The sequence below is a fragment of the Lutjanus erythropterus genome, chromosome 5 (genome assembly GCF_056507025.1).
Source record: "Lutjanus erythropterus isolate fLutEry1 chromosome 5, fLutEry1.hap2, whole genome shotgun sequence".
Classification (NCBI taxonomy): Eukaryota; Metazoa; Chordata; class Actinopteri; order Lutjaniformes; family Lutjanidae; genus Lutjanus; species Lutjanus erythropterus.
Window position 1 is genome coordinate 18,846,808 of NC_139321.1, and position 19,474 is coordinate 18,866,281.

Consider the following 19,474-nt stretch of genomic DNA (forward strand, 5'->3'; position numbering starts at 1 on the left):
TAAAAATCAATACAGTGAATGTGTATTTTGTAAAACAGAAATATGCTCTCTTCTAATGCCACCTAGTCATCACTGTGAGCGTTTATTTAGTTTCAGCTCTCAGGTCTGACAAAACATTTTTTGATTTAAACCAGTCTCGTTGTTGGAGTGTGAACTACAGAACCATATGATGCTAACTCAGTCACAATCATAATTTATAAATTCAAGTACTCTCTAATGCACAGATGTTTGTGTTATTTTACCACAGTGTTTGTTGGAGCTATTCATTGTTTTGTAATATTTAATAATTAAATACTTATTTGTTTTCTTGCTATGTTGTTTTGACAAATCTGGCAAAATAGTTTGATTACAGCATTAGTATCATTATTTTTTGTTAATCTGAGTTCTTGTTAATGCTTTTGTTTAAAGCACTGGGCAGCTTGGGCACACCTGGGGAACCTATACAGTCTGTGTACGCAGGACCAGCAGGCACTGGGAAAGGTTTATGTATTTTTTTTGTTTTTAACCAGTGCATGAGAGGCTGCAGACGTCACTGTTCTTTGTTTGCTTTCTTGCTGATATAGTAAAATAAACTGTATGAAACGTTATATGAACGCCTGGACTATGGACTTTTTTCCCCTGTGTAAGATTTGTCCCCCAGATGCCTCAGTGGCTGTCTGATTTGAGTTTTCCCCTGTTTTTCTCTGTCTTTCAACTGTGTTTATGACAGGGGTACATAATAGGAAAAACATCAACAAAGAAAGTCATAAATTCAGTTCAATGGAGCTCTCTTTTGGAACACTTTCTATCTTATAATTATGTTAGAAACACTAATCATACATTGCAACACAAACTATAACAAAAACAATGCATTTTTTAATTAAATTACATAGCTATTACTATCATCAGCACTTTTACAACATGCCCTAATACCAGACTTATACAAAATATTTTTCTATTGAGAAATACTCCTTCCAGTGTTAATGTCTTTCACAGCCAGAACAACCAGAAACAAAACGTTTCAAACACAAACACTGACATCCTCAGATTTCTGTTCTGGTGGGCTCATCACTCTCAGGATGTTCTTCCATCTGTGAAAGTAATGGTGTGCTGTTACATTATGGGTTAAAAATCTGATGTCTAAAAGCACTGAAGCGCTGCTATAGTAACAACCCATTCACCTGAGTGGAGTAGCACTTTCCCCTGGGAATAAATTTCCATGATGTCACCCTCCTCAGTGACTCACAGAGGGAGGCTGACAGCTCATGGGTGTCACGCACCTGACAAACATACAAATATGATAAGGATGCACATCTGATTTTAGTCACGTTATCAACCTCCATATGTAACAGATGAACATCTTTGGCAGTGGTGTCTCTAACAAATTAAGAGAGCTGTAAATGTGAAATAACTATAAATATCTTAATAAACATCTTTAATTTTTTTCCCACCTTCATGCTGTTGAGACAGGCATTTCTGAAGTCCATGTTACTGCTGCAGCTCACAATACCGACGGATGAACTGAGAATCACTTCAGCAGCTGAACGCAGCTTCTCCTGGTCCTTACATGTCACACACACACACACACACACACAACACCCCAACACACACTATTAGGCAGAGGTGGGACCTCCTCAGCTTTGAGTTTTGAGACCTTAACAAGTCAAAATGTAACAGTGAGTGTCCAGTCTCATTCATTTACAAAGTTACTTATTGTTTAGCTAATGTTAACTAAGAATTACCTTGCTAATTACGTTAATATTAGCCTCGACTTACCTTTATGCAACTTAAAGTATCAAAAGAATGTGGGAGTAATTTTTGGTTCGCACATTTTGCATGCTACAATAAAATTTTTGCTGACCTCCGCATACTTTCTGTACATAAACAAAATTATCTTAAGTATCATTTTTTCTATCCGGAGCTCAGTAACATAATATCACTACTGTGCCTTGATTGAATGCAGTCAGATTGGTTCCAACAGACTTTTTTTTTATTTTATCTAGTTGAGTCTAAAGTTATATTTATTTAATGCTATTAGGGCTCATATCATTTAGAAATTTTCATTATTGTTTTCATTCTTTTTTTTAGATTAATCTGCTGCAAGCTGCACAAGTGTGACATCTTGATAAACAACATCAGCAATAAACTAATTATCAAAGCCATTATTGATGACTGTTTTCTGTCAAACAAACTGCTGAGGTAGTACACACTATTATATAAAGACATCAAAAATATGAAATAAAGACAATGTATGATTAAATATCATTATTATTAGATTATTTCCTCTCTGGCAGTTGGTGTGTATTGCAGACTTGCCTTTTTTCTTTTCTTTTTTTTTTTAAACTAATATTGGAAATTTTGTCCTAACATTATAAGACACTGCTTAGGAATTTTGATATCATGATTCACTCCCACATCCATCTACTGTACCTCTCTCACTAACTCCATAGCTAAATAAATAGTACAGAGAAGATTAACAGTACAGTACCAAAAAGTAAAATAATTAATTGACATAAATAAATAAACTGACTTGCCTTTTTTCTGCAATTTTGTGTTTGCAGCGTGTTCTTCAGCTCAGTCTGCAGGGCTGCTGTGACTGCCTGCCTGTTGTTGTTCAGAATGTCCTCCAGATGGCGCTCTATCAGCACCTCTGTGGCTGTGGGAGCATCACCGATACACAAAGAAATTGCAAGGAAGACCAACTATAATGAAGTGTTTTGTGATAATGCATGGAGCTGTGTCTCACCCATAACGTCAGAGAGGTGGTAGATGAAGGGGTCACTGTGCTGCAGGAAGAGGAAAAGCAGGAGACGCTGTTGCACTGAAGGAAGACCTGATTGTTGTTCTGAATCCTCCCACTTCTCTTGCTCTACTGTGTATACAGTGCCACCGCCGTGCAAGAGATCTGCGCAGGATGTTAAAATGAGAAGAACATAAAAGGACAACCTGATTAATAGTGATGATATCCACTTTAAACGGCAAACACACTGCAAGTCTACACTGGTTGAAGGTGGGGGGTTTTAACAACGTGTATGAAAGACTGTGGTAAGAGCAGACACACCTTTGGGTTGAGCACGTAATTGTTATAACATTCTGTAACAGTAACAACACCTCAGTTCGCTTAGGTTCAACAAGTTAACAGATGCTTAAAAAATCTTTTCTTGAGCATAATGAAACAACTTCAGCACTTTAAAATGTGTCTCAGAGTAAAACAACCATCACTGATTTGTTGTTGTGACAGGATCTTCTCTCCAGCTGTCAGGGACCGGAGCAATGTCTCTTATAGGACACTTTCTTGAGTTTATATTGTGAATAACTGAGCTACTTGTGATTTATGCACACTCGTGGTTTTGCTTGTGGTTGTGAGTCACTGTGTAAACTACAAGGCTAAGAAATGCTTATTAAGCAAGACTGTTTCTTGAGAAATCGGCCAATTCTTCACATTATCACAATATGAATGTACTGCCCAATATTGTGCCAGACAGAGATTATTTGGACATGATTAAGCTTCTATCCAGACAAAGTGGCACACTACACTAAACCAGATCAGCTCAAATCAGCTCTTTCACACATAGTTTAGAATAACCCCAGGGAGAATTTAGCCTTTTAACGTAACTGACTGACTGACTGACAGAAAAACTATTCCAGGACTTACTTACTCACAAAGATTATTTGGACTATTTCACTAAAGACCAACCACCTGCTTGACAAATACTTTGACATGAGAAAATGGTTCAGAGGCCACATTTATAAAAATGTTCTTGGATTTGGGATTGAACTTAGTCTTACAATCACATTCCATGCAGGTTCTAAAAAACAAATTTGTAACTCTGTTATCTATAAATCTCAAATTAACTTAACTTCCAATCAGCAACTTCCTTTTATATAATGCAGCACATCCGATGGTTAGGCCCGGAATAGCCAGGGACAAAAAGAGAAAAGCAAACTTGGTAGAGGAGATTGATGCTAGATAACCTGTGTTATTCAGTAAACTATATAGTGGTTTGACAAACAAAGTCAAGTATGTGGCTTGGGAGTTTATCACAATTAATTCCTCACACCTTTAATGGATAATTCACATCAAATTGTTTAGAAAACTGATTCAACCATCACCACAGGAACCTGCAAAACCCCAAAATAACCAGCAGGAAAATCACTTATGTCAGGGTTAGACATTGCTTACAGATAAGATCATTTCCACACCAAAGTAAGGTTTTACAATAACCACTTATACAAGTTTTTCTGTGTAAGTAACACTTGAGATCAAAATTGATTTAAAGTCTATTTCATAAATGAGGCCGACGGTGCCGGGATACGGTTAGCGTCCTGCAGCAGAAAGACTGGACTAACTGAAAAAAGCGAGTCTTTTTCAAAATAAGGTTTTATAAATGACCACTTATGCAGTGTTTTTCTGTGCAAGTCATACTTAAGATCAGGGGTGTCAAACGGAACCGGCCTGTGCAAAATGGGTCCAATCCAACCCACTGGATCACCACTTTGCAAAGTACACAAACAGCAGAGTGGTCATTAATTCCAGGCCTGAATATAGTTCTCTGAAAAAGCAACAAATACTTAGTGTCATCATATTTACGGGTATTAAACATTGTGCAAAACACTGTAAATCAGCAGCTTCAGTACATAATCATCTATATCAGACTCCTATAAATATAAACATTGGCAAAAATATCGGCAAAACCCTATTTGTCTTGTGAATGGTTTGTAAATGGTCAACGTCTTCCTCATTAGCTTCTACTTTAGTTATTGTTGTGTGATGATGTCAATTATTACCACACAGGAGTAGAAATGTGAGTGTTTCCAGGTCTCAACAAGTTTTTTTAATCATGTAGAAGTAAAATATTATGTTGTTTTTCATTTCCAATTATGAACATTTTAGAATGCACTTGCAGTTCTTATAACTAAAAAAAGGGGGAAAATTTGGAGATATTCTTATTTATAGATTAACATGGAGTGGTTTTCCTGCTCCAGCTCAGTTGAGATCAAATTGGGCTGTACAGGGCCCATTAACTAAACTGAGTTTGAAAAACCCCTGCTTACGATTAAAACTGATCAGAAGTCTGTTTTATAAATGAGACCCTATATTAGCAGGTATAAAGAAAATGTTCTTACGAATCATATTCATGTACGAGTATTTTCCAGATGAAAAAATAATTTTGGGGAAATTAAAAGCCACCCCCATTGACTTTTTTTAAACACATCAGATGCAACACATATGTTTATCACACCTGCAAAATGTTTTATTCTTTAACAATTCCCCTTGTGGGAACTAAGGCAGGATTAAGTTGTGATTAGATGATGGAAACAACATGGGCAAAGTTGAATATAACAAAGGTAAACACATTTCCAGTCCAAAACATGATGGAAAAACACATTGTAGACCATTTCTCCGCCCCTAATACCGCACCCCAACTATGTGCTGTGAGAATTGTTTTGCTCAGTAAACACAACTCTACTTCTTGCATAAGAATTTACTCTTTGCAATGAATGTAAACCATTTGTGCAGATTGGCTGCATGTGAACATAAATCACAAGAGACAGTAAAAATACTGTGACGATAATCATTTCATGTGTTGGAAATGTTTCTCTCGAGCGCAGTCGCTTTAAGTTTTTCTGTTACTGTGCTCTGTGTCCTGTTTTCTACTTCCATTGTTGTTTAGTTTCATTCCTCTGATTCAAATTATGGGCTCTTTGTGATCCATTAAGGTTTTACAAGCAGTTTCAGGCCAGGGCACATTCTCTTAACAAATAAACACAGGTGGTTGATATTAACACATCCCTCATAGTCAGGAAGTAATCAAGGGTTTAAGTGTTTTGTTTTTTTTTTTTAGAAAGGATTAACTGTCCTTGACTTATGACCTACTTCAGGTTTGATTTACACCGTGTCCTTACAGTTCTTCTGGCCTCATACGTACCCTGGCCATCAGTATGTGTTGTTTGCGTCAGTGATTGTGGTCTACCTTTGGAGGAGGAGCAGCGGAGGCCGTGCAGACCCAGCTCCTGACAGTCCAGATGTGCAGGAAGGTTCTGGAAGAAGGTGGAGGGGCCTGTGACAGGAACATTACTGGGGCTGCATACCAACACATGGACACACGTGCAGTCAAGGAGGACTAATCCAAATCAGATGCCCGAACCACTTCAACCGAGGCAAACATAAGGAGCAGCGATTCTACTCTGAGTTCCCCCTGGAGTTCATCACTCTCCTCACTCTCTATCTATCTGTGAGCCCAGTCAATCTACGAAAGAAGCTCGTTTTCATCGTTGTGTCATGACTTCACCTTTTGGTTATTACCCAAAGCCTACGACCCAACATGTGGGTTGTAAAGTAGGTTGACTGGTAAATCAAAAGCTTCGCCTTTAGGCTCCAATTTGCCAGCTGTGTGAGAAAGTATACTGGGTTTGAACATCTCTTTATAGCAAGATTTTTTCATTTGCTGCAAGTCTATTTCTGTTACGTTTCCCATGAAGGAATGAGTGCAACACTAAGACTGTGTTTTGGGAGAAACTATGCACCATTATCTCCATATTGAAACAATATGACAACTGGCTTTTCACCACGTCTTTGTGTGTGGCCATTGAGAACAATTAGAAACACATTTGGCTTATGGCATGGTCGGACAATACGTATCGCAAACTTCTTCTGTTAAGCTGCTTGAACTCCTTCACATGGAGCAGTGACTCACTGATCCAGGGGGAATACCATGGCCTTGGACTTAGAGGTGTTGAACTTCAACCCTTCTCCTTTCATAGTCAGCTGCAAAATTGTCCCAGTGCACACTGGAAGCCAGAGTCTGATGAGGCCAGCTGAACTGCATCCAATGCAAAAAGCACGCAATGCTGAAGCCTTGACAACTTGACTGCAGCTAGAGATCCTCTCTATAAAAACTAACCACAGCACTGTGGTAAAACCAGCAAAGGATATTTGTATGTGAGTGAGCTGTGTTGCCAGATTGGGGTACTGCAGCACACAGGGACTGAGGACTGTGACAGGCTGGACGCTGAGCTCCCCAAACAGGCCCTGGTCCATGGCTTCGGGTGGGATACTGAGCGGTAACCTGCCTCCGACGACAGGGTGCCCTCCCAGACACCAGCATCCTTTCTTTACACACTCTGGAGGCCTTTAAAGCCAAAGACAGAGAATCCACTTTCTATTTTCAACATGTTTTTGTTGCATTAAGAGATGAGGATAAAATTATTTTGGTTATGCTTCAGTACCTGTTGGATTACATGGACCTTAATATTACACAAATAATAACAACCCAATCAGAATAAAAGAACCTCAGGTAAACACCTCTAACTTTTCTTTTAGAGACCTCAAAAGATTTACAGACATTAATATTGTTGATCTTCACAGTGGGAACCAGGTGTCGAAGTAAACAGAGCTATTGAACCACACAAGCAACAACATTAAATAATATTAAAATCAGCATTACTGACTGTGTTCTGGAGGTGACATCCAAGATCATTGACGATTGCTTTGCCCATGCAACTTTACTCGCAATCTTCACTCTGCAAGAATGTAAATATTAATAAAAATATGGCCAAGGGGATTTTAACATGAGTGAGCGTGAGCCACTGTGTTTGGTATTGTGTTGCAACACCAAAAATCACAGCAAACAACTATTAAAATCTGATCTTCATCCTTTGTGTATGAGGTTTTACATTTATATGTTTAAATTGCTTCACTGAAACAAAACAGATAAATTCTGTGTATCAATGAGTGACTGAATAAATAACTGCAGAATGCATCAGGCATGTCAAATCTATAATGTAGATAAACAACCCAAAAGTACAGTTTTGAGTAGCACCGTTCTAACATGAGGTCATCTCATGGGTGGGGAACATTACCAGATTTACGAGAAAATGAGGTTATGAGCTGTGGCTGTGTAGTTGGCAGTCTTACCTAAACTCTCGCTGGAAGGTCTGCTGACTGAATTTGACTTTGAAGTGAATTCTGATCTTTAAAAGAGAGAAGCTGTCAAATATTTGCTGACAACTTTAAATGATGATGATGTGGATACATGACAGAGGGAAACAGATCCTACCCCTGCATTAACCAAACTGAATGCATGTAGAAACACTTCTATATGAGCACACCACTCTGGACTGAAGAGTCCTGTGTCTTTCATCTATATGGTGCAAAGATACAGACAGAGATGATATGTCAGTCACACCGTGATCGTCTAACTTAAATCACATTTTAAAAGAAATATTGTATATCAAATGTAAAAAAAAAAAAATCTATGCTGGTAGAGGATCAGTTGTTTGTACCTGAAATGACAGGAGTAATCTGATGGAACCGTACAGATCAGTGAAGGCACACAGCTCCTCAGGATCAGGCTGAGGACACGGCCACGCACAGGGGAACATGCTCTCCTTCAAATCTGTCAGGACTTGTGTAGCAAAAGCAGGTGATGTAGAGATACAGCATACAAAAGCTGAAGGTGTATACTTATGTTAGGTGTTTTTACATACCTAGCTTGAGTTCTTTCATTTTAATCCCTGTGCTCCAGGGACCTGCAGCAGCAACTGCACCACAAATGTGAATACTGTTACATCACACTGTGGTAAATGTCAAACCTATTTGTTTTGTCTTGCCCAGAAAGGAAATCCTAACAGCTGCTGGCAAAACTATCCCTTAAATTTTCTCTACAATGTGGGGAAGAGTTCTAATTTCAGGTCTCAAGTTGTCTTCTAATCTTCAAGTGTTTTCAAGCGAAGTCTCAGGATGAAATTATTCTAAATAAACATGTAATCACACCCCAAAGCACCCAGTTAGTCATGTCTGTTTTATTGTGGTGATCAGTTTCTTTATTGGATCAGATGGATTGCACTTTTTGGTCAGATTTCTCTGAGATTCAATGTCTGATGCCATATCTTCACTGTATCTTGTACATTTTACTTGAAATTAGAGCTGCATTGATTAGTCAACTGTTCAAGTAGTTGTCAGCCATTAAATTAATTGGCAACAATTCTGATAATCAATTAATCATTTTGAGTCATTTCTTAAGAAAAAAAAAAACAAATTCTCTCATTCCAGCTTCTCAAATGTGAATATTTTTGAGCTTCTTTAGTCCTCAGTGACTGAATATTTTCGAGTTGTGGAAAAAATAGATATTTAAGGACGTCATCTTGGGCTTTGGGAAACATCGACCAACATTTTCTGACATTTTATGGACCAAACAGCAAACTGATTAATTGAGAAAATAACTGACAGATTAATCAATGATGAAAATAATTATTAGTTGAAGCCGTACTTGAAATGTGATTTTATTTATATATATGGATGGTTAATACCCATGGTACCTTTACCATTTTTGATTGAAACCATCTAAAATGTAATACTTAGTTTAAAATGCTCATCAAAATACAGGTTATATATTGTGAACACCATATTAGACACTGCTAAAGCAGTTGTTTACTGCTTGTTTTGGGGTCAGATGGTTTCTACTGTTGAAACATTTAAATAAAGTACTCACTCTTACGATGATATCATACGATATGGGCATGAAAATTCTGTTTCAGAAGGGTCAAATTATTGGCCTGCATCGGGCAAAGAGAACAACTAAGAGGAGACTGATGAGATTGCTAAAATTAGTTTAAGAACTGTCCAACACATTATTAAAACCTGGAAGGATAGCGGTGAAACATCATCTTTGAGGAAGAAATGAAAAAAAATCTTGAATGATTGTGACTGGAAATCACTTAAAGGTTTGGTAAAATGGAATCATAAAAAATCAACAGTAGAACTCACGTCTACATTAAACAGTGAAAGTAAGAGCATTTCCACATACACAATGTGTAAAGAACTCAAGGGATTGGGACTACACAGCTGTGTAGCCTTAAGAAAACCACTCAGATTGGACGGTGGAGCAATGGAAAAAGTCATGTGGTCTGATGATTCCAGATTTACCCTGTTCCAGAGTGACGGGAGCAGCAGGGTAAGAAGAGAGGCGGATGAAGTGATACACCCATCATGCCTAGTGCCTACCATACAAACCTGTGGGGGCAGTATTATGATCTGGGGTTGCTTCAGTTGCTCGGGTCGAGGTTTAGCCACGTAATGTGCCCAAAAAATTAGGTTAGCTCACTACCTGAATATACTGAATGATCAGGATTTTTTCTTCTCTAATGGCATGGACATATTCCAAGATTACAATGCCAGGATTCATCAAATTGTGAAAGAGTAGTTCAGGGATCATGAGACATCATTTGCACACATGGGATGGTCACCAGAGTTCAAACTTTAACCCCACTGAGAATCTCTGGGATGTTCTGGAGAAGACTTTACACAGCAGTCCTATTTTCCCATCATCAATACAAGATCTTAGCGAAAAATTAATGTAACTCTGGACACTGGAAATAAATGTTGTGATACTGCATAAGCTTATCAAAATGATACATGGCGTAATGTGTGACATTTTTTTTGGCCATGCAGTGTGTTTTTCCTGTCAGATAAGAATTGTTCAAGCACATCTGGTCTTAATTTTGAACATTTCTCTCTGAGAAAATGTAATACTGCAGTTTTTTGTTTTGTGTTTCATAAAGTAACTATTGTTACATTTCTTTGTACATCCCTTTGTTGTAGAGAGATAAATAAATGAATAATAAATTTTGAAAAGTATTGATGCCTACCAGTGCACATTAGACTTTGAACAGAAGCTCCTGTTTCAGTCCACATAAACACCAAAAGTCCTCCTGCAGTCTTTAAACCTCTCTGATGCCTTTGCTTTCCTAACAGCATGACCAACCGCAACACCTGAGGTGATGATTGAAAACACAAACTCTTCATTACACACAAGCTAAAGCTGTAAGTTAGCTAGCTAGGTTACGTTATGTTATGCTAGCTAGCTTCAAACCTTGATTGACCCTCTCAATTTTTAGAAACAGTAGATTCACTGTTAAACAATAATTCTACACGAAAAATGCAGTGTTTGTATATAAAATAAACACAATTTAACTCATTACCTGCTGTATTTCTCTGAGCATCTTTACTGAAATGAGTCAACTTTACTGCCACGCATGCGCTACATTGGTTTTAATATTGCGCACGTGCCCGTCCTGCTCCGTACTGGTCGTGTCTAGAAGGAAAGATCGTGAAAGATCTCGCGAGAGTGATAATTTTAGTCAAAAACCATGAACTTTCCCTGACATTAACCATGCGTTTTCTCTACCTAAACCTACCTAGAGTTTAACACAGCCGTGTCACATTATTAGTTTATACAAAGTGTACAATAAAGAAACAAAGCGCACAAATCTCGCGAGAGTTTCGCAAATTAACGGTTCCCTTCTAGACAAGACTCTCTGTACTCATACAACTGAGTGAATGAATGGGTACATTTTTATTATTGTCATGCACAGGCAAAGTTCCCAGCCCAAACAGGCTTACAACACACCACCATCTGATTCATTCTCAACTTCTCCTAAGTCACACAATTCACATAATCTGTCTTCAAGTGTCAGAGGGAGGATTCCTGTTTGCAGCAATGCAACTAAAGACCTTTGACTCCTCTTTAAATTTGCATAAGTTTTGGGGCCATATTGGGCCCAACCCACAAACTTTTCTACACTCTCAGGTATTACAAATCTCAGGTATTACAACATCAGTCTCTAAATCAATAAAAAAAAGCAGAAATTACCTCGACTTTATCATTGTAATTTCCAAATTTTTAAGATATATCCTTTAGTCAACTGTGAATGAATCAAAAAGTCCAGCACAGTGTTGATCACTTGTTCTTGCTTCATATTAATCACTATATATAAGATATCCCAAGAAATTAAGTTTTTGACGAAATCACACATATTTATGCTATTCCATTTGATCTACATTTATTAACTAATGTAATATTTTTTTCATTTCCATTCAGTGAGCCTCCCCTGAAACTGTCTGGAGCCTCCCACTTTGTGTACTCAATCTTTATGTTACTGTTACTGTATAATAGCAGAATATTAGCTCCTCTTTGTGTCTTCAAATACCATCAAATTTACAGCTATTATTGAAAACATTATCTTAACTACGGGTCCACATACTAGCCTTTCCCTGAGCTGTTAACCACATCTGACTCAGTATCAGTAACGTACCAGGCCTGTTCAACTGATGGCTCCAATGAATCTAAATCCAGAGCGTTAATAACCTTTAACAACCTCAATCAACCCCAACTTTAGAACTGATTTAGACTTTAAATAACCTGCCAACATTCTGTGTTTATGGGTGTTTACACTGTTTGTTAGAATACCATTATTTTAACAGTAGGCTGACAAACCCATTCATTGGTTATGTATGTTGTTAAGCACAGATACGCTTATTATTTTTAAAGGTTTATGCCGTTTAAGCAGAGGGAATTCAGTCAAACTGAATGAAAAAACATGTTAAATGCAACACTGTGTTTAGTAAAACAACAAGCTACTTCTGATTATAAAGGTACATTGTTTTTTTCTTGTACTTTTGCATGTTTCTTTTCCAGTTGCAAAAATTAATAAAGTGGGGAACTTGATCAGCTTTACAGGTCAGACAAGCTACTTCAAATTTAAGATTATAAACACTTTATTTTTCTTATGTGCTTGTGTACATTGTGTTTCTTTTCCCAACTGTGAAAACATCCAGGCCCTTGGCACTGTACTTTTTTAAAAATCTGGCTCTTCTAAAAAGTAATTGAATAGGTCTGATATATACTGTCTGTTTGTACTATACTTGATGCTAGTGTGTAAATCTTTTCAGCATGCAGAAAGTGTTTATTTCCACTTTTTAATGATGCCCCAAAATACATGTAAATCTGTGTAAATGACATAATTTATTTCATTTGCATTTATGCATTTTTCAATACAATGATGTGCAAAACAATATCAAAAGATATCAAACAAAACACAAAAATGCTTCTCTATTTTTTCTGTTCAACTTTCACAGTTACTATTTGTATAAATATATATGAGACTTTGCCTTCAACATGAATTACTTCCCCTCTTTCTCAGACCACTCCTTGTATCCTCCGGCATAATTACGTGCACTGAAACAGAAGACAGATGGACAAATTTTAGAACAACAAGAAAAAGTAATACACATAAGGAGCCAAAGCTGTCAAACTGAATGTTTCTGTGAGGAAACAGAGTTGTTGTGCAGGCGTGAGATGAATTTTAAAACAGAGCCTCTATTCATGTACGAGACTTGGGTTGTCTGTTTAAAACCAAGATGGTGTGTGCATGTGTGTGTGTGCAATGTATAGTAACCAATCTCTTACTTACTTCACGTATCCAAGTGTGTTGGCCTTGTCCGTGGCCACTCCCCCTCTCCTGCCCATCTGGCAGTGAAACACAAGCTCTGGTGCATCCAACGGTGGCTTGGTTACTCCGTACTTGGCCTTGAATTCTTCTGGCTCCAATGCAAGAGCAGCTTCTACAGTATCAACTGAATGAAAGGGAGGAATGCAGACAATTGTTTTAAGGACATAAACATTAACATGTAATGGAAACCATTCAGAGCCTTAAAAAACAAACTACAGTACACCAATGGTTATCCACGGCTGTATGCTTTTGTATATCTATTACACAACAACATATTTTGATGTGTATAATGAGTGGCAACACTGAGTGGAAAAAGGAAATTCTGTGTTCAGTATGAGACAATAGTACATAATGTATTTTAGCCTTGATATATTTCCCTTTATATGAATTTAAAATGAGCTCACCTGGGATGTGAACAGATCCTGGAATATGTCCTTTATCCACCTCCTCTTTTGTGCGGACATCAACCAGAAAGAGATTCTGGCTCTTTCCCACAAGTGCTTTCAGGTCCTCATAGGAGATGTTCTTGGTGTCTGCCAGTGACAGAGGGAACACATTACAGGCTTTGTAGAGTCTGATAAGCCTTTGTTTCATACGTCCATAAAACTGTATCATTCACTTTTTTTTAAACCCAGGTTAGGCTTCAAGTAATAAAACATCCTGGCACAAGATTATATTGCTAACCATTATTAAGTGATAACTACAGATGGGTCAACTTTACTCTCATGTATACAATTATGCAGAGTTCAATGTACAGTGAGTTTCAGTCTCTGAATTTAACCCTTCCTTGTATTACGAGCAGTGGTCAGGCACTGTGCCGCACCTGGGGACCAACTCTAGTTTTAAGCCAGTGTGTGGAAAGCAATGATTAATCTACTATTTTGTAATCAATGTACTTGTCTGAGTCAAAATGATCTGATTCCAGCTTCTGAATATTTTCTGTTTTTTTTTTTTTTTTACTCCCCTGTAACAGTCATATGAACATCTTTTGAGTTGTGAACAAAACAAGACATTTGAGGAAGTCATCTTGGACTTTTGGGAAACATTTTTCACTATTTTCTGACACTAAATAGGCCAACAACTATTAACTGATTAATCAAGAAAATAGTCGACCACCTAATCAACTGTGAAAATAAACAAAAGCAAAAACTGAACCCGCTGTATGAACTTGCACACTGAAACGTAAAGCACTGGTATCAGATCAGTACCTCAGCTGAGAATCAGTATCAGGAGAACAAATCGTGACAAAATGTGCCTCCACCTTCAGGGTACATTCCACTCCAGAAGATTGCTGCCTCATGTTGGCACTCATACCTTTTTTTAATCTGGCTGTGTGTTTAAGTGTGTGTGTGTGTGTGTGTTTCTGAAAATGAAGGAGTAAAGGTACATTGCCCCCACTCGCCTTTGATGTAACAGGTCAGGGTATGCAAACACTATGATGTTTTGCTTTACTTAAGGGTGAAATTATGAAACTGGCTTGTGGCTGTTGCCTGGGTAACCAGCTGACACTCCCAGAGGATATAAGGAGCTTCCGGGTATGACCTTATTAAGACTTATATTATTTGCTGAGTCATTCTGGGCCGGTATGGTACATATATATTAGGCAAAAATTGTTTCCTCATGTAATATTTATTAGTAAGAGAAATCTGTGCGTGGGATAGTTACTTTAATGTAACAGCTAAGGACCCACCGTTAAAACAGTGCAAGTGACAATACCGAGACTGTTAAAGGCACTTTACCTGCGTCTATTATTTACTAACTAAATATTTACAGACTCACGTTAGTTAACTATATAGCAGAAACCTAAGTTTCTCCATCTACAATAAGGAGGTTTGAAGTCATTAATGAAAATCAGATAGGCGGTAGATGGCTAAACGATGTGTCAGTCAGTCAGCGAAGTGAACAGAGACTCACCTGAGCTCGCCATTGTTTGAAGTCGTTATGAGTGAATGGTGATGATAATTTTCATACGTTAAAAACAGCACACCTTCTTCCTCAAATTGTTTATTGACATACCATTGGCTTAGACACCGGTGGAAGGCGGGACTTAAAGCGCTAGCCAATTATATCAACTTCCTACTTGCGGGTTTTTTTTTTAAGACTTTCAAAATAAAAGTTGATATGTTGGAAAATATGCTAAAAATATCAAAATTACCCATAATTACCCTATTGTATGATATTATTGAAATATTATTACTGATGCATTGAGTTAAATATAATGTTTTAACTGGTTGGAGCTAATTTAAACAACTTAATGTTGCCCAATCATTTAATGTTTAAAAATGCATAATATTTTACTCAACTTTGTATGTAAAGCTAAGTTTTAACAACTTTAAATCCTGTTGAATAGTTAACTCTATAAAAATGTGTCATATTTTATAAAATCATATTTGTTTTGTATGTCAAATCTTTCATTTGCAAAGTAAAAAGTAGCAAAAGCTCTCAAATAAAAGAGTAGAAAGTACATTTCCCTCTAAAATGTAGTGGAGTAGAAGTATAATGGAGCATTAACTTAATAAGTAAGTAAAGAAATGTTCTTAAATTAGTATATTTTTAAACTGAAATATGTTCCAGCAATGCTTACATTTATTAATATGTGAATAAATGAGAGGAGAAACATAACAAATGCCAATCCTTTCAAACAGCACACAAGGAATCAATGACTGGTTAATTAAGTGTTGTGGGGTGACATCATATATCAGTCGCCAGATCTCAACTCAAATCAACATCTGTTCGACATTTTGGACCGGCCATTGTCCAATCCCTCCAGTAAAGTTTCGGAGATGCCAAGACAAATTAAACCTATCCTTGTGGGTTGTGGTGACCTTAATAAGACACATTACGCTGTTTTTTTCCATTGATTTGACACCCTGCTGTATGTCACGATATGTAGGCCTTTTCAAAACCTTTTACATGAAAGCAAAAATTCAACCAAGACATTTTACACAGTTTTTTATTAAAATAAGTTTTAGTTTATTACAAAAGAGTCAGTCAGTATATCCTAAAAATATTAATATTTACAATTAAATTCAGCAATGATAGAATAAAAACACTACAACAAACCTACAAAGGTTAATTTGCCAGCAAATAAACCTGCAGCTTTGACTACAAAAAACAGAATTACTCATTTGTTAGTGTTATGCCATGAACATTACTCCTCATTTCCACAATATGTTTACACATTCCTTGAAACAGGACTGTAAACAACCTTTTGATCATATAATCAATCATGACAGCATCCCAGAACTATGTAGTTTTTTGTTCATGGTTACACCGTTGCTGTGGCCCCGTCTCCAGGAGCCTGTTCAGTGTGACTGAGATGGATTGTCTATGCCAAACTAGCGTGGCTCACAGAGTTCCCTCTGTGCTGTAAGAAGGGTTTCCTAGTCCATCAGTGGAGTCTCTCTTTGCTCTTTGGCAAATTTTAAACTTCCAGAGGAGTACGGCTGTTACGATGAGAAGTAGAACAAGGGCGACCCCTCCTCCAATGACCCCGGCCCACAGCTGATGGTCCGAAGATTCAGGAGGAGTATACCGCTTACAGGAGAATGGTGAGGCGCTGCTGGGCCCTGCATTGTTCACTGCCTCCACACACACCTTAGTGCCAGCTTCCAAAGATCCGACCAAACCTTTTCGGGACATGGCTTTAAACTCCAGGGCATCTCCTTCACTCCCCTGAACCACTACTCTGTAGCTAGACACCACTGAGGATGGAGCACACCACTGCACCTCCACCTTCCCTATGTCCTCCCCTTTAGTAATCGGCTTAAGCATATGGATGCGTGGTGCCTGAGGAGGCTTATCAGCCCCACTAGTCCCAGGACAGCGGCACCCAGTCCTTTTGGCAAGCTGGGTGCAGGGCTCCTGATCCTCCCTGCAGTAGTCATACTGGCAGAACCGTGGTGCCTGTTTGAGAAGGGTGGTTCTCACAGGGATCACCACTTCAGGAGGAGAGGTGGAGACCTCAGGGTCATCATAATCTGTATCAGGGTCACCGTTTGGGCCAACGGCAATCACTTTGATCGTTGGAAGTGTGTCAGGAGGAGAAGCGGAGGCGGCATTAGTGAAGAAGTAGGAGGGAAGGAGATGTGAGGCACTCAGCAAAAGGAGAAGTACAGTCAGGTTCCTGCACAGTGACATCATCTGTAAGGAAATGACAAATGATGATAAAAAATTATTGACAATCGTACAGCCATAAATCAATCACTAATGCTGTTAACAGTAAATTGATCTATTCAGTCTAAGGCTGGGTTGAGCTAATAAGGATGAATAATACTTAGATCCAATTAAATAATGGTTTAATTTTAAATTATTTTGTACCAAACTTTTAAACTAGCTTAAAATGAAGTAAAATTAAAGTTAAAACCTCTCTGAACCTCATTTCAGTTTTTACTCAAACAGATTAAATTTGTTGTCCATTTTTTAATCTTCTATTTTTTGGCCATATTACTCCATTAATTTGGCCAACAGGTCTTTCTTATAGGAGGAGAAAATTAGAGCTCCTCTGTTGAGCCATCGTGAGTAGTAACTAACTTTTTAGCTAGCTCGTAAATAATAAAGGTTTTGTTAACTTTTTTAGATAGATAGCAAATAGTGTAACATCTTGTTAACTTTTTAGCTAGCTAGCAAATAATGTAACGTTTTGCTAACTTTTGTGACATAAGATAGTATTTCTTACATGCGTAACGTAGTTACAAGAAATATCTCCACAGTGACATAAAAGACAATGTCATGACCTTTCAATTGGACTGTTAATGACAAAGCTCATAGGCTGGGTTGCACCAAAAACAATATATTTTTAAGCCCAATTTGATGTAACTTTGAATTATGTTTCATCAAACTTTTAAAATAATAATTAAGTCAGTTTAGTTTTAAGTCTGCATTTTTTTTTTTGGTAAGCTACCACTTTGTTAAATAATACAGACCATGTGAAATGTAACAGTTTCCCCTCTTTTATTCTTACTAGCTCACAGCAGCTCACAAATTTATTTCTATTAATTTATTTAGTCTATTTTAATTCAAATAAACAAGCATCTCCATATTGATTAAACCATATTTAATTATGGTATACACACCATTAACCTTCAATTTACTAAAGGGATATTAGTTTTTAACTGTGCTTATCATTAATTTGTGTTTACTGATTTTAAACCTAGATTTGCAGAAATCATTGATTAAATTTATCTTTTTGAGGGCCAGTCTAGTAAAGGAAATACATGTTCATTGGTCATTGTTTCTTTTTTTAATGTGTATATTCAAATAATTCTCAGAGGCTATTTATAAGAAAGAATTAAAGTGTAAAGACGGTGAATAAAGAAAGTGAACTCAAGAAGTTGGTGTAATTGTAGTAGTCATCACTGCGTCATAACACAGAAACCAAAATGCAGAACTTGGTTAAATTGGTACACAAAAGAGCTACATCCCCTATGGTACTAAGAAAAAGTGGTATAGGGTGAAATTTTGAAATGTTTTTTTCCTTTTAACAAAACACAAGAAAGGTTTGTTGAGAGTGTTAAGACAAATCAAAAACAAATCTCTTTGGTTTGCTGACTAGGACGCTATTTCACCAAAGTTTACGGCTCGGAAATGAGCCTGTGTGTAATCAAACATTTGTGATGTCCTACTTTCCACCATGTAAACAACTTCAGATAAATAAATGCTGAGTCTTGGAAGGAATAATACAACTATTGGGGTGACCCCATCAGCACTTCCATTTTCTCCTGGCAGCAGGCCAGATGAGATGTGTGGGAACCCAACACTGAATGAAAGTGCAGATGGATTTTCACTCTCCACTGTCTGCTTCATTTTAGTTCAAATACTCACAAGATATTTTCTCATGGCTATAAATTCTATGATGACCACATCTGTTACCCATTCCATTGTTTTGTATTTGGTCAATACATGTCGCCATAGTAATAAAAAGTGGCTAAAAAGTACAGAAAGTGGTTTACTGTACCTGTTTGGTGGTAGTGGAAATATAAGTCTTCTGTTTTTGTGTCTTGTTCCCACTCTGTCTGCTCACACAGTGTACTAAAGTCCTCTGTTCTCACCGTCTTAAGTTGTTTCTCTCAGACTCCCTCCTCCTTCTCAACACCCCCTCAGTGCCTCACCCTCCCTCCTCCTCTCCTCTCTGACTCTCTCGTCTGCCTTTTTTCACTCCCTCTCTTTCTCAACAGGGCTCCTGCTATCGTTACTCTTTTAT

General features: G+C 37.6%; 3 protein-coding genes across 3 annotated transcripts; all 3 read right to left on the reverse strand.

Moving 5' to 3' along the window:
- Nucleotides 1-695: 695 nt before the first annotated feature.
- On the reverse strand, nucleotides 696-10,750 carry top6bl (TOP6B like initiator of meiotic double strand breaks). The gene is made up of 13 exons (XM_084718395.1): nucleotides 10,630-10,750; nucleotides 8,470-8,523; nucleotides 8,266-8,387; nucleotides 8,040-8,123; nucleotides 7,898-7,953; nucleotides 7,432-7,503; nucleotides 6,917-7,112; nucleotides 5,955-6,078; nucleotides 2,726-2,884; nucleotides 2,514-2,635; nucleotides 1,431-1,541; nucleotides 1,161-1,259; nucleotides 696-1,070 (listed from the first exon to the last, which is right to left on the reverse strand). Exons 1-13 carry the CDS (start codon nucleotides 10,736-10,738, stop codon nucleotides 1,023-1,025), a joined length of 1,356 nt encoding a protein of 451 aa, XP_084574521.1. The 5' UTR covers nucleotides 10,739-10,750; the 3' UTR covers nucleotides 696-1,022.
- A 2,016-nt stretch (nucleotides 10,751-12,766) lies between these two features.
- tstd1 (thiosulfate sulfurtransferase like domain containing 1) lies at nucleotides 12,767-15,312 on the reverse strand. Its single transcript, XM_084719032.1, has 4 exons — nucleotides 15,187-15,312; nucleotides 13,677-13,805; nucleotides 13,234-13,396; nucleotides 12,767-12,998 (listed from the first exon to the last, which is right to left on the reverse strand). The coding sequence occupies exons 1-4, from the start codon at nucleotides 15,197-15,199 to the stop codon at nucleotides 12,944-12,946; spliced, it is 360 nt and encodes a 119-aa protein (XP_084575158.1). The 5' UTR covers nucleotides 15,200-15,312; the 3' UTR covers nucleotides 12,767-12,943.
- A 1,304-nt stretch (nucleotides 15,313-16,616) lies between these two features.
- Nucleotides 16,617-19,383, reverse strand: LOC146326712 (LRRN4 C-terminal-like protein). Its single transcript, XM_084719034.1, has 2 exons — nucleotides 19,229-19,383; nucleotides 16,617-17,415 (listed from the first exon to the last, which is right to left on the reverse strand). The coding sequence occupies exon 2, from the start codon at nucleotides 17,413-17,415 to the stop codon at nucleotides 16,621-16,623; it is 795 nt and encodes a 264-aa protein (XP_084575160.1). The 5' UTR covers nucleotides 19,229-19,383; the 3' UTR covers nucleotides 16,617-16,620.
- Between the last annotated feature and the right edge of the window lie 91 nt (nucleotides 19,384-19,474).